Source organism: Camelus bactrianus, chromosome 12, assembly GCF_048773025.1.
Source record: "Camelus bactrianus isolate YW-2024 breed Bactrian camel chromosome 12, ASM4877302v1, whole genome shotgun sequence".
NCBI lineage: Eukaryota > Metazoa > Chordata > Mammalia > Artiodactyla > Camelidae > Camelus > Camelus bactrianus.
In genome coordinates, this window is record NC_133550.1 from 32,006,382 (window position 1) to 32,021,706 (window position 15,325).

The window sequence follows — 15,325 nt, forward strand, 5'->3', positions numbered from 1 at the left end:
CCTGAAACATCTTGTTGGGCCAAAAAGCAAGGAAATGCTCAAAGAATGATTGGGGCTCCCATCAGCCAAATCTGGAACAATCTGAACATCAAAAGAAGTAACAGTGGTAAAAGATAACCATTTGAATAAAGTAAGAATCAATGAGTTCACACTGATGTTTATTAATTAAAGAGAAGGGAAAGCTCTTGGAATGGAAAGCCAACTAATACATGTAGAAGGTATGATGGAATTAGAAAATCACCATTTAGCAACCATCATAGTAATTGATTCAGACAGGAATCATCAGTGCATACTAATACTAGTAGAAGTTTGAAGAGTAACTGAATACCTATGTATTCTCAAAGTATCTCCCTAAAAATATTTATTAATTACCAAGTGAAAACAGTAACTTACAGTGATGAAATCTGGCTGATCACCTTTACCAGATGATCAAAGCTAACATTTCCAATATTGGGACTATCTGACAGCATGTTCCTCTTGATTTGATGCACTGAGAAGAACCCAGCATCACTCCTGTGGTCTGCTTGCCAAAAGTACATAGCCTGAATCTAATCATAAGGAAACGGCAGGCAAATCCAGATGAAAGGACATTGTACAAAACAACTGGCCTGTGTTTATCAAAAATGTCAGTGTAATGATATATAAAAGAAAGCTCAGAAAGTCTTCCAGAGTAAAGGAGACTATAGATGTGTTAACTAAATGCAATGCGTGACCTTGGATTTTCTTTTTCTATAAAGCACATTATAGGGACCGTTGGAGAAAACTGAGTAAGGGGTGTAAATTAGGTATTCTACCAGTTGTTAATTTCCTTATATGAAACAATCCTTTAGTTTTTAAGAAATGTACACAAATGTATTTAGAGGTAGTGTCTTCATCTTATTCTTTAAACAGCTCAAAAACGTACACAGAGAGAGGATAAAGCAAATGTAATAAAATGTTAACATTTGAGGAATCTGTGTGATGGATACATAAGAATTCTTTGTACTATTTTTTGCAATTTTGCTGTAAGTTGAAATCATGTCAAAATAAAAGAAAAAGTAAAATGAACTCTAGTGCAGCCGTAAAGGGAAAGCTGGGATTGGTCCAAAGGACAAGACAGCATCTGAAGAAGGTAACTGGGGTCTGCTTCTGCTCAGGTCACGCCCTTGACTGCTTTGAAGTTTGCAGAGCTCTCAGCTAAAGCAGGCTTTCCAAAGGGGGTAATCAACATCATTCCAGGTTCAGGTAAGCCAACAAATGACCCACTTGCTGGAACTAATGAATGGTACAAGGGTAGCTGAATGACTGTTTTTCCCACTGGAGTCTTGTCTCGACTTATAACTATATTAAAACTAAATACAGCTTACCAAACAGTTAAGTATAAAAATATTTACCATGTGCTAAAATCTTAAAGTGGAAATACAATGGTGGGTGAGTAGGGTTGGAGGGGCAGAAATTGTACAACATTGTAAAACTACCTTAAGGTGGCCCAATTCAATTTTTTAAATTGCTTCGGAAGATTAAAAAACCAAGGCTTACCCATCTTTTTGAGGGCTGACAGTTGCCTGGAGGATACTATTTAGATTTTTGTCACTTTGTTATTAATACAGAAAATGTAAAACTAAGATATAAATGAGAGTTTGGAAATCTACTTCAATGAATTCAAAGCCACCTTCACCATAAGAACTTGAGTAATGTTTTAATTCATATTTTATTCCATGACTCCACAGGTGGCATAGCAGGACAGCGCCTATCTGAACATCCTGATATCCGCAAACTTGGTTTCACTGGTTCCACTCTGATTGGCAAACAGATCATGAAGAGGTATTGGTTTTAGTGTGGATTTGCTAGAAATCCTGTCAAAGCTGGTTTTTGGCTTTGTTTCTGCTTTTTTTAAAGGGAGAAAATCCACATCAAATTTAGAAGAGAAATCAATTTATCACAGCAGGGTACTGAAATGTTGGAATACAGTAGAATACTTTCCAAAGTGTAAAGCCCAATGTCAGCAAAACCAGATGCATGTTAAAATTCTGCAGGCTTCTGGGAGCTTTACCGATACAGCGCAAAACATTTTCTGTACTAAAGTTGTGCTCCAAATTTTTTTTGGAGCACAAAAAAGAAACTGAAAAGACATATAAATGACAACTCTGGATTATTTATAAAATGAATTCCTAAAAAGCAGTAACATTAGTTCAAAAAATGCAAACCATCTAAATGTCCAAAATAAGGCAGTGGTTAAAGTATGTCAACAGAACAGAATACAGTGTAGTCATATTCATGGAGAATTTTAATGACATTGCTGTGTTGTTAAATGGTAAATGGAAAGAAAAATAAAGTACAAAATTGAACATGTTGGGTAACCCTATGTTAAATAATGCAAAGGCTGTCCTTGGACACAGACCAGAAATAAGTGTATCAAAATATAAAAATGATCTTTGAGCCATTGAATGGAATTTTATTTTTTTCTTTTCTTTTTTCTGAATTTTTGAGAGTATTTTAAAAATGCTTCAAATAACAGTACTTTTTGTAAGAAGGGAGAAATAAACTGTATACTTCTAAAACTTGATATTTTTCCCCCAGTGCTCCAGTAATCTGGTTAAAAGTTAAATTCTTTGCCAGGTCTTTATGTAACCAAAATTCTTATACCTAAAGAGTCCAAATTTACCTATGAGGATATCTAATCCTTTGACCACAGAATTTTAAAAGAGACAAGTTTTTATTACAGAAGTTTTTATTCTAATATACACAAAGCTCACAGAATAGCATAATGAACTCCCCTGTGCTCATCACCTAGCTTCAGCAATTACCACCATTCAGCCATTCATGTTTTGTCTTTGAATAAGTTTCTTAAAATATCTGAGGCTCTGTTATGTTTTCCTTGCCAAGTAATAATTATAGAGAGGGACCGATAGACAAAAAACTCATATCCCATTTATTTTTCTCTAGCTGTGCTGTAAGCAACTTGAAGAAAGTTTCGCTTGAACTTGGTGGCAAATCCCCACTTATAATATTCAATGACTGTGAACTTGACAAGGCTGTGCGAATGGTAAGAGTGGTCAAGTCCAACTAAACAGGTGCCTACTTATGAGACAGACTTCACCTTGTTTATCAAGAATCTTAAAATGAGGTTTGGTTTTCTCTAATCATAAATAGAAGCCATCCTCTTTATGCTTAGATTTGGGACTGCTCAGAGTACTTACTTTTAAAAATAACGTCTTTATAATTAAAGGTGTTTTTTAAAACTTGGGGGGCAGTTTTTACAAACTGATGTAGAGAGCACCTAATTTTCAGTGTGTGCAATTTTATGACAATCTTGACTTCCCCAGTAATGTTAACAATATTTTCTCCTTTGCTGCTGAAGGGCATGGGAGCAGTATTTTTCAACAAAGGAGAGAACTGTATTGCAGCTGGACGGTTGTTCGTGGAGGAATCCATCCACGATGAATTTGTGACAAAAGTGGTAAGCGTCTTCAGATTTACTCTAGAAGTTGTATAGAAATTTTCTTTACTTTACAAGTACTTATGGGGTTATTAATGAATTTGTAGATGCAATAATAATACTACAGTTACATATTTTAGAAACAAGACAATCCTTATCTTTTAGAGCCACTTTCTGACATATTTGCAGATTAAATTATGATATCTCGACTTTGCTTCACAATAACCCAAGAGGGAAGGAAGTAAATGGGGGAATAAATTGGTCATGAGTTGGAAATTATTGAAGCTTCTGATGGATACGTGGAGTTTTATTATATTATATGTCTACTTTTATGTGTTTATAATTTTTCACAATAAAAAGTTATGTCTATTTTTAAAAACCTATTTTTAAAAATGTATACTTAAGAGCTGTTATTACCTATATCTTGTTCTGCATTATAGTATATTAGATCTTTGATATTTGTGGGAGATATATGCCTGGATTTGTATAAATCCCTAAACTGACTATGAGAGAGATACCACTGGATCCTTACGAATACTCAATTTACAGTTAACATGACAGCATATAGTTTCCTCTAGAAAAATAAATAGATAAGTAAATAAACACCCCCCAGTACTTTGGTCATGATTTCCTAAATATGAACTATTTATAACTATTTATAAAACTATTAAGATGAATTCTATGGCTAAAATAAACTCTAAAGCATACTACATTATATCATTATTATGGTAATAGTAATCATGAATTTGTCTCTGTTTGAAAAACCAGCACCCAGCTTTTTTCCTTCAGAGCCAATTTCCCCCAGCCCGCCCTCAAGAAGCAAAGGCATCTTTCCTGATGAGAGTGGGAAGCAAGGAAGTCATATGGAGAGGCAGATGCTGGGCAGTGTGTCTGCCTCATGAACATCCCTGTAATCCAGTTTTGTGCCTCAGTAAAATACAGGCTACAGCACTACATGTCATGGGCTCTCACAACTATAGCTTGTTGAAATTTCAAATGCTGAGACCAGAATTTATGGTATCAGTCCATCAACAAACATGTTTTGTACATATACAATTTATATTCATTCCTTTGTTCATCAGCTATTTCTTGAGCACTTACTGAGGGATTATTGCGAGACCTAAATTCAAATTCATGGCCCTGGGGGGTCATGGTAACTCCCATCCTTTATTCTTACTATAATCAGATTTAACATCAGAAATGCAGAAATAGATTAAGATAACCAAGGAGCACATGTCAGTGATGAACACTGCGATAAAGATGGTTTCTCATGAGGACATTCTAGTGATTTCCCTGGTGTGGCTGTATTGTGAGAATTCCACAAGGGCAGTCTGCCACATTTGGGAGAGAAAAAAGATAACAATGTAGCCATTTTAGAAATGATTTTGTTATGAAAAGTGTAAGTATGCTGTATTAAAAATTCTAGAACGTGAGGTTTGCTATTTTAATGGATTAATATTCAGGATAATTTTAATATAGTGTTTGTAGCTTATGTTCTGTAAAACCTCAGTGATTAAAAGTTGGGGCTTTCAAATTAGGAAAACTTTACAGTATTTAGTGGTTGTGTGCCCTTGGGCAAGTCAGTTAGCCTCTCTGATCCTTGGTTTCTTCATACGTAAGATGAAAATAATAAATATCTACCTCCAATGCTACTGTGAAGACTAAATGAGAACACATCTTTTAACAGCTTAGTAGAACACCCACCACACAGTAGAAGCTCAGTCAAATGTATCTATTATTATTATTAAACAATCAATTGTGTTTTGTGAACTGGGTGACATACAGGTAGAAGAAATTAAAAAGATGAAAATTGGTGATCCACTTGACAGATCTACTGATCACGGGCCCCAAAATCATAAGGCCCATCTGGAAAAGCTTCTGCAGTACTGTGAAGCTGGAGTGAGAGAGGGGGCCACCTTAGTGTATGGAGGAAGACAAGTTCAAAGGCCAGGTAAGATCACCTCCCTAGGAGGTGTACGGGGAGCCTGGCTTCTTAAATTGGAATAAATGGGAACGGTTTTCACTGCAGCACCATGTTGCCTCAAAAGTAAATAGTGGCATTTATATATGATCAGAAGAATTACTTTCTAGATCCTGCTTGGCCACTTATAAGCTGTGATACCTTAGACAACACAGTTTTTCTGAGCCTGAGTTGTAAAATGGGGTGAAATAGGCACGTCCTGCTTTACAAGGCTGTAAAAATCAAATAAAATGGATGTGCACTTAGCTGCACAGTAAACAAGTGTAATGGATAACAGCATTATTCAGGAGCTGCTGGTTTTCATTCCTGGAATTGTGAGATTTAATTTTAGCCAGCTTAGCCTGGGAGGATTCATTCCTGTTGTCTAAAGCAGTACTTGTTACAGCAGCATGTGAATGGCTCAGTGTCATGATACCCAAAAGGAGAGAAAAATAACAACAGCAAACCTCATTTTTTTTAATTGTTGTAGATAGATTGTGCACCAACACGTCATTCTGAAAATTGGTAATTAGAAGGGAAAAAAAAATCCAACGTTTAAGCTGTGTATTGTGTATGAAATCTATTTCTCGGTAACCATGTAGCTAACAAAGGAGACTTTTTTTTTGGCAGAAGAATCTCTACTAATTAATGTAGAAAAATTATAGAATAGAAAAATCACTGCTTGGTATGCCCTAAATTGAGTGAAATAATTGAGTCAGGCAATGATCATCAATGGAGGCTAAAGTTATTTAGGTGAATGGTTGATGGGGCCCAGGGTATTAGCATTAATTTTGTTCTGTGGGATAATGTATTGTGGTGTATAATAAAATGTCATTTTTTTTTACAAATTTGTACTAAAAAACTTGGAGTATAAATTATAATCTCTGGAATTTGCTTTAAACTATTTCAGTAGGGAAAAAATGAATCAAATATAGCAAAATGTGCATAAATACTCATTTTACTATTCATTAGATTATCTTCTCTGCTTTTACATTTGTTTGAAATTTTTGTAATAAGGAATTAAAAAAAAGAAGAACCTAAGAATGCTAACGCCAAATAGGAAGATGAAACTCTTCTTGGTTTTACAGACCCAGAAGGGAAGAAAAAAATTTATAATGTAATTAAATGAGAGAACTATTCATTGAAAAGTTACCCTATAATTGATGTTATTTTCTTCTGTTTCTCAAACAGGCTTTTTTATGGAACCTACTGTGTTCACAGATGTGGAAGACCACATGTATCTTGCCAAAGAGGAATCCTTTGGGCCCATTATGGTCATTTCTAAATTTCAAAATGGGTATGTTCTTCAGGCACAATTTAACCAGACTGACTAGAGACATTTTTTTTCTTCTGCCATTGTGCTATATACAGAGCATAAAAATCAATAAGCATGTAATTCTCTACCAGAAGAATAATTAACTTAAATAATTAGAAGAGAATGCTAACTAATGTAGATTGTAGTATATTTTCTTAGCTTAAATTAATGGCTAACATTATAGGGTATTAGCTGACTAAGTTTTAGTTTTGTATATTCAGCATTTGAAATGTCTCTGGAATAAGGTAAATGAGAATAACAGAACTAGTTTTCGTATTTACTTTTCTAGGGAAGGCAGCATTTATGAAATCTGATTTTCCCAAAGAAAGACTGCTTTCTTTACAGGAGATCATGCTCCCAAAAGCCTAATACTCAACTCTTTGTAGAAATGTCCACAATCAGCATATAATCAACTGAAAATGACATACTGGCTTGTTATGTTACCTGAAACTTTCCAAAGCATTTAGCATATCAAAGAGGGCATTACCGTAACTGAGCTCATATCAGAATATTTAATATAGTAAGTAGACTTTCATGGTATACTGTACCCAGTTCAGAATTCTGGCTTTAGTTTTCCTTTAACTAATGAGAAGGATTTAAAAACAGAGTATGGAGTTCAGAAGGGCTTCTTGGGCTTTGATAGACTTATTATAAGAGACTCTTGGGGACACTAAGCTGTCGCGAGTAAGCTTTTGACTTACTGACCCAAGGATGCCCTGTTACCCTCTTTTCCTTATAAATTCCCCCATAGGATAGCCTTTGTGTTAAACATGTAGATATTAGAATATAGGGTTTAGGGGGTATAAGCCTAGATAAGTCACAGTTCCTGTCCTCAAGGAGCTCGCCATCTAATAGGGGAGACAGATGGGGGCAGAGGGTATAAGGTGGGAGGCGCAGGGGGTAGAGTCTGCAGTAACTCCCTTTATGGGCTTGGGCCACTTAATTCCTCTGCTAAGTTTCTCTATTTATGAAATTGGGTTATTAATAGTATCTACTTTTTTGGGTCATTCTAAGCATTAAATAAGTCAAGTGTTTGCTTTTGGTGCTGTTGCAATCATGCTTGTGAAGCTGTCATCTCAATAGTTCTCAGTGGGCAGTGGCCTACAGCCATCTTTCAGCCTTAGTCCAGTCTATATAATTTGGAGTGCACTCAAATGCAATGCACCCAGAAGTGTGAGAGTTTTAGCAGAGCCTCAGTCCACTCCTAGTTGGATTCCACATTTCTCATGAGAGTTGAAAATTGTGTATAATCAAGATGATCTTTGAAAATCTGTTGGGAAGGTACCACAACGAAGCCTGTGCTGTTTCTCAAAGAATTCAGCACAACTGTTTTCCTCCAGTTTTGGAACAGAAATCCTATTTTTTTTTTGCCAGAGCCCCAGATGAAACCTTGGTTTGCATTTACTGGCCATGTTGTAGAAATTCATGCATTTTTAAACATTAGGATGACACTCATAAAGGTGAGATACTCACTACGCCAGGCACGTAACTGGACCCAGCAAAGAGAAGAGCAGGTTCCCATCTGCACTTGGGCAAGCACGTGTACTGAGTCAGAAGGCAGGGGAGTCCTCAGCCTGATTGAAGGGATTATTTTACTATCCTTTTATTGAATTAGCGTATTAGTTGAGTTCACTCTCATTTGATGATGCAACAGCCTCGTATAAAGAAAAATAAGATGTTATCCCTGCCCTCAGGGAGCTTCCAGTCTGGCTGGAAGGTGAACCACAGATGCACAAAAAGTTAAACCAAAATAGTGAGCTGGAGAGATACATGCTTCTGATCATAACAGGCTTTTACCAAGCATTTCCAGTTTTCCAGACACTGTTAGCTAATTTAATCCTCACGACAAATGAGACATGTACTATTATCATTATTTCCACTTTTTGTAAGAATAAAGAAAAGCATGGGAGATTAAGTCATTTGCCCAAGGTCACCCAGGCAGTCTGGCTGCAGAGCCTTCTCATGGGGCGCCTACACTCACTCTACCGGCTAAACAGTGGCACTTGTGGGAACTGGGAAGGCTTCAAGTTGAGGCATCGGATAAACCTTGAACTGTGTATAAAATCTGGATAGATGGAGGGACATGGGGGCACTCTGAGAACATATCCAGAAGTGGAAGTCAAGGGAGAGAAGCAATGGGGTAGTCATGAAGGAGAACCCATGAAGAAGTTTAAAAAGATGACTTCAGATTTTTTAAAGGTGTTGCATGCTACATAGAAAAATGTAATAGTAGGGTTGTAATATTTCATTGGGAGTTTCTTTTGGTGTAAGCCTGGACTATATCCTTTATAAAAACGTAAGCACATGGGCAGTAACGTTTTCCTATTTCTAGCATGGAGGGGGAAAATAGCAGGACCTAAAATGCAAGTGTTTTGCTTTACAATTAATGAAGTTTTATGTCTTCCTAAAAACATCTTGTAGGGACATCGATGGAGTGTTGCAGCGAGCCAATAACACAGAGTACGGTTTGGCCTCGGGGGTTTTTACAGGAGACATAAATAAAGCTATGTATGTGAGTGAAAAACTAGAGGCAGGAACTGTTTTTATTAACACCTACAACAAGACGGATGTGGCAGCCCCTTTTGGTGGATTTAAACAGTCTGGCTTTGGAAAAGACTTAGGTATGCCTTCCTTTTCTACTGCATGTCACCTTTGTTGCCACATCAGAGTAGTCTGCTTCATGCTTCATTCAACACTGGTGTGTTGCTTCGAAGGGCATTTCCTATGTAGCAGTTGGATCTGGGTTTTCAAGGGTACTAATTTTTTTAAAATGTTATAACATTTTTATTGAACATAATGTACATACGGAAAAGTATACAAATTGTGTGGGAAAGTGTTTCTTTCTAAAAGGAGAAGATTAATGTTGAAAAGAAAACCCTGACAGTATCTTTTAGGTAAACTATGTTTGGGGTTTTTGACCTGACATTCAGCATGAACTTGTTTTAGATTTCCTGGGACCAAGTGGAACCAAGAAAGGAAAATGGGTAGAAGGCAGTAACCAGGTAGCTCCAAGAATAAACCCTGTCTCTGAGCCGCTTGGCAGTCTTTCAGAGTCAGCCCTGAAACTGGCAGGGCCTTCTGGGCATTTGGGAACTAGAGTTAGAGTTTGTAGAAAGCCCAAAATGTAATTCACTGGGCAGTGACACTGTCACATTTCCAGTAATAGCTACTCAGAACACTAGATACACCAGGCCCTGTTCTAACTACTTTCTCTGTAATGGCACGAGCAGTTCTCACAGTAGCCATGGGAGCATGTGCCATTATTGTCGTCATTTTACAGCTGAGGAAAATGGGGCTCAGAGAGGTTGGATAACTTGCCCAAAGTCAGACAGACAGCCACTGGCCCTGCAGCCCATGTTCTTAGGCCCCAAAGTCTGGCATATTGTTTCAAAAATTGAAATATTTGCCATTTACCAAAATTATAGTCTGCTAACATAAATTTGGTTAATTTGGGGTATTTTTACATTTTCTCTTTCCTGATGACTTTTGGCAGTGTATTTGCAACAATAAAAGTAGGTCTCCATTTAAATTCTAGGGTAAAGTCTTTTTTTTTCTTTCATGTTTTCAATCTGGCTTTCTTCCCTGGATCCAAAACACAGTGGGAGATTTTCTTAGGGAAATTATTATTATGAAGTGAGAGAACAGTGTTCCACTTGTCTTTTGATAGGGAATAATCAACTCACTTCATGTCTGTTTTATTATAAAACAGTAACTTTACCTAACAGTTTCTTCCTTTCCTAATTTGAAACGCTCTTAGCTCAGTGGTTCCCAGATGCATCATTGGATTAGAATCACCTGAGAGCTTGAAAAAATGCAAAGATGCTGATTTAATTGGTCTGGGTGTGACCTGGGATCAGGAATTTTCAAACCTCCCTATGGTGATACTAATTTAAGGTTAAGGACCCTGGGTTTAGCTCAGCTTGCCGTATCATACACTCATTAGTTTCACCTGTAGTATTCATGCTCTTTAACTGCTGTAGAAATGCATGAGTGTGCTAGCTCAAAATCGCAACAGCGTAGAAACAGACAGACCTACTTATTTTTCGCCTGGATATGCCCTCTGTGTTTCTAACATACGACATAAATTGGGAAAACTGCATTTTTCTTATCTTTAAAATAAGATGAGAACAACTGATCTTAAGCTTTTCTTTCTGCTGCTCTATTCAGCTTCATTTACTGTAACCTGAAGGACCATACCCTGATCACTTCTATTCAGCCTAAATGGGCAAAGGATAGCAAAGGAGAGTTTTGTCAGCAAGATGGGAAATAAAGGAGAAGGGTTTGGGGAGGAGACTGGCAAGCCAGCACTCTGGTCCTTAGAAGGCCTGGGAGCTGGCCAAAGCCTTATCCACAGAGGTGGCCCTTGCCCACCGGCATCTTCTGAGAATGTTTAAAAATACATAATCTTGGGGCCCACTCTGGACTTAACTGAATCAGAATCTGCAGTTTCACAAGATCCTCAGGTGATTCACATGAAGTGTAAAGTCTGAATTACCTCCCCCACCCAAAAAAAAGATTTAAAAAAAATTTTTTAAGGAAAAAAAAAAAGAAATGTAAAGTTTGAGAAGCACTGGCCTTGGCCCCATTCTGTTTGCTTAGTGACTGATCATGTCTACACTTGTGTCCGAGATCTGGGGACATCACATCCACCTGTCAACATGGTCCATCAACTGCTTGTCTCTTCCCTAGGTGAGGAAGCTCTAAACGAATACCTCAAAACCAAGACTGTGACGCTGGAGTATTAGAGCAATGCCGTCGTCAGGAAGCTCTCAGCAGACAACCCAGCTCCTCAACTCTCGACATGAAGCCGGGGTGTGCTGAGGTCTGCGGTAACAGCCATCAGCCAGAAAATACGCACATGGACCATGAAGAAGGTCAGGCCACATATCTAAGCATTTACACGTGTGCCTGGGTATTTTCTAATATCCTTTTATATCTTAAAATGATTTGCAGTTGGGTTTTAACTATGTTTATACCACACATATTTCTGTAAAATACCAAACTGCTTTTTCCCCCTACCAAGACTAACCACTCATGAAAATGTCAATATCATGCAGTTATAATACAGAAGGTGCATTTTTTGAACCCCTGTATCATATTTATAGGTTTTAACCTCTGAACCAGGCATATGGGGTTATTAAAAAGGTTTTCTATAGCTTTGCTCTGAAGGAACAGTATATCCTGTAAGGAATGTGAAGGAAGGTTTTTGTTTTGTTGGATTTTTTGGAAATAAGATACATCTTTGTGCCTTTGATGTTCTATTTTCAACCCACTGTGATGAGTGACCAATCCAGAAACAGTTCTTGTGTACCTACTATGTCCTGAGGAGTATACAGAATTTAATGACATGATCTTTGGTCCCAAATAGTTTAATTCTAGTCAATAGCTTTTAAAGTGAATTTTATAGTATAATATATTATAAAGTAAATAGCTTTTGGGGGCTGATCTTTGTTCATATCATACCATCTTACTATCTATATGACTTTGGGAAACTTATGCAACTTCTCTGAGCCTCAGTTTCCTTATATGTACAATGGGGACAGAAATGTCTCCCTGAGGAGCCTTATTATGAGAATTCAATGCAATAATCTAAGTAAAGCACCTTGCACTGTGCTTTTTTATGGTAAATATTCAATAAAAGTTAACTGCTCCCCTATCCCCATTTTTAAAATAGAGTGAGGTATATTAATTCAGTGAATTAATTCCCATACAACCCTTTTCAGTAGTCATCGATTCCTGTGCTCCTTTCTCATCCCTTGTCTGAGCCAGTGCCCAATACGGCAGCACTGGAAAATGCCACGGAATGAAAAATGACAATGGTCCAAGGAAAAGGGTGCTTTTCTTTCTGCAGCTCATTCGTCCTTCTAGGACATTTGGTTTTCCATTTTTCTACCTATTGGTTCTGCCTCTCACTGGCTGTGTGATCTTTGGCAGATTATTTACCGAGTATCTCAAAGCCCAGCCTTGGAATCTATAAATAGGGATAAAGTCCCTATCTCATTAGTTATTGTAATGTCCCAGTGGGATAATATACATAAAATAATGCACTTAACAAGGTATTTGGACCATAGTGCACACTCAAGAAATAGGAATTATTAAAATCCATGCAGTAATCACATAATTAATTGCCCACTGTCAGACAAAAATAGTGAGGTGGGTAAATTCTAACCATCTGTGTATGACTAGAAAAAAGTGAGCTCCTGAATTGAAAAGCCTCCAGAAGCTGGTCGGAGCAATTAACTTCCATTAGTCCTCCTTGTAAAGTAAAATGTCAGTAAACATTTCTATCTCTTTGGCTTTGAAGAAGCCCTTAGGGACTACTTGTTACTTTGGAAACTCAGCAGCTTAACATAAGAGGAGTATAGGGGATCAATCATCAATAAACAATAACCAAATCAAGCGCAGAAAACATTCAGAAGGAATACCCAGTACGATCCCGACATGATCAGTAGAGCACGTTTTGCCTGTCAGTGTGTTTTTTATTATGCGACCACTCATTCACCATCAGAGCTTGGCACAGGTGAAATTCTAAATTTGGACCCCGTTGGGTCCAAACTGACAGTTCATATTTGCATAAAATGACAAAGTTCTTATTATAAAGGAACCACTTTTTTAAATGTAGTGTTTTAACTGATTGCATGTGATTCATCACTTTACCAAATATTGTAAGGACAGATAAAATGGCGAATGAATGCCCGTTTATAATAATAAATAAATAAAATGCCCGTTTCTTCTAGACTGAATTTTACCGCAGCAGCAGTGCTTTTAATCTTTGGGACAGAAACCTCTTTGAGAATCCAATAAAAGCTGTGGCTCCCTTCTGTTCCAAATATACACGTACATACCTGATTCTAGTCACAGACCTCCTGAGACCCATGCTTGAGCTCCAGATTAAGAACTCCTTTTTCCATAGTGAGTTCTAAAGTTCTTAGGGGCTTTTTTTCTATCTGACTGCTGACCAGAATCAAAGGCTCCATGGAATTTATAAAATTACCACTGAATTTGAATTGGAACATAATGATCCACAGCCCACTAGATGATTTAATTAACACACTGACTAAATTATCACCGTTTCTTCGTGAATGTTAGCTTCATGAACAGGTGCTTGTTTTGTTCAATGCTGTATCTCCAGTGTCTAATACATAGGAAGAGCTCAATAAATATTTGCTTTCAAATGAAAGAGGTTAAGTAACCTGCCCAAATCACACAGCTGTTAAGTGGCAGAACAGGCACTCAAGCAAGGAAGCTATAGTCTTAACCAAGCTAAGATGCTGTTATCAAATGCCTAAATCAGGTCCTGAGTAGTGAATAGGACCACATGTCAAATATCCATCAAACTAAAAAGCTAGCAGAGTGGATACTAACTGCAAGAGCTTTTGTGGAAATGACTAGAGACAGGATGAAGCAGCAAACAAGTTCCCCCGTACCTACCTGCTAAGAAAATAAAAGCTATCAAGGGAAACCTGGGCTACAAGTAGGTTATCAGCCATGAGACATGCTGGATAGGGTGGGTTATTATTATTATTACTATATGCAAATAATACCCAAGGGGATTTTTTTAAAATGATTCAGTAACACCTAATTTTGTAAGAATAATAAAATGGGAAAGTAAGATTAAACCATAAACTTTCCATAAATAACCAGATGATATTTGAGATTGTTCAAGATATTTTCAATGAATGTATATACTTTTTTATAGAACTAGTATAATACTATACATAACTTTACCTGCTTTTTTCCATTAACAATATGTAAGCATCTTTCTATGTCAGTAAACACACCTCTGCATATGGCTTTAATTCAACTTGTTCTCTATTGTTGGACATTTATATTTTTATCTTTTTTTGCTATTTTAAATGTCACAATCAATCTTGTGAACACAACTGTATTTGCTTACCTAGAATAAATTCCTAGAGGTAGAATCTCTGATTCAAAGGACATAGCAATCTATAAACTCACCAATAGTTTCTCCAGTTTTTTTTGCCACCGCTGTGTATTATTCTATTTTAAACTGAAGTATAGTCGATTTACAATGTTGTGTTATTTTCTGGTGTACTATTATTCTTACAGCATCATAATACCTCACACTCATCAAGCACTGTTCTAAGCATGTGATGTATATTAACTCATTAGCTTCTTCCCAAACCCCACGAGAGAGATACCGTTATCCCCATTTTACAAATGGGAAAAATAAGGTAAGTGGCTGGGCTGGGCTGGATCTAGCATTAGAGCCTGTGCCTGTGGCAGAGTGACTAGCAGGCCCTCAAGGGCTAGGTGTGGCTAACTGAACTTAAAGCTTGGCTCCACCGCTTACCTACTGTGAGACTTTACTACAGTTATCTGATGCTATAACTCTGTTGTTTGCTTCTCTTTGCTATCCTTGGTGTGCTGACTGAACCCTCAAGAGCGGCTCCATTTTGTCCACTAGGTTGGAGTTCCAGGAATCACATCCAGTCATAAGATACCCAGTCCTTTCCTTCAAAAGAAAGGAATCATCTCTTTATGTACTTCCTTACTGGCAAGGGTTCTCCATGAACAAATGGAGGGGACTCAACCACACAGAGATTCCAACATTAAACTTTTGGTAAAAGCCTACGAATCAGTAAGCCAAATGATCGTAAACTTGTCCTTT

The 15,325-nt window shown here is 37.3% G+C and overlaps 1 protein-coding gene across 3 annotated transcripts in view; it reads left to right on the top strand.

Moving 5' to 3' along the window:
* Nucleotides 1-15,305, top strand: part of ALDH1L2 (aldehyde dehydrogenase 1 family member L2) — a 50,162-nt gene extending 34,857 nt beyond the window's left edge. For 2 of the 3 annotated variants that reach the window (XM_074375143.1, XM_074375144.1), the window contains 8 exons: nt 1,137-1,224; nt 1,710-1,803; nt 2,926-3,025; nt 3,341-3,439; nt 5,204-5,369; nt 6,570-6,675; nt 9,115-9,314; nt 11,383-14,731. In XM_074375143.1, coding sequence (XP_074231244.1) covers nt 1,137-1,224; nt 1,710-1,803; nt 2,926-3,025; nt 3,341-3,439; nt 5,204-5,369; nt 6,570-6,675; nt 9,115-9,314; nt 11,383-11,438 — 909 coding nt within the window. In that variant the 3' untranslated portion in view covers nt 11,439-14,731. Of the gene's footprint in view, nt 1-1,136; nt 1,225-1,709; nt 1,804-2,925; nt 3,026-3,340; nt 3,440-5,203; nt 5,370-6,569; nt 6,676-9,114; nt 9,315-11,382; nt 14,732-15,121 lie in introns of those variants that run through there. The other variant, XR_012510691.1, reaches the window with a different exon arrangement.
* The last annotated feature ends 20 nt before the right edge of the window (nt 15,306-15,325 follow it).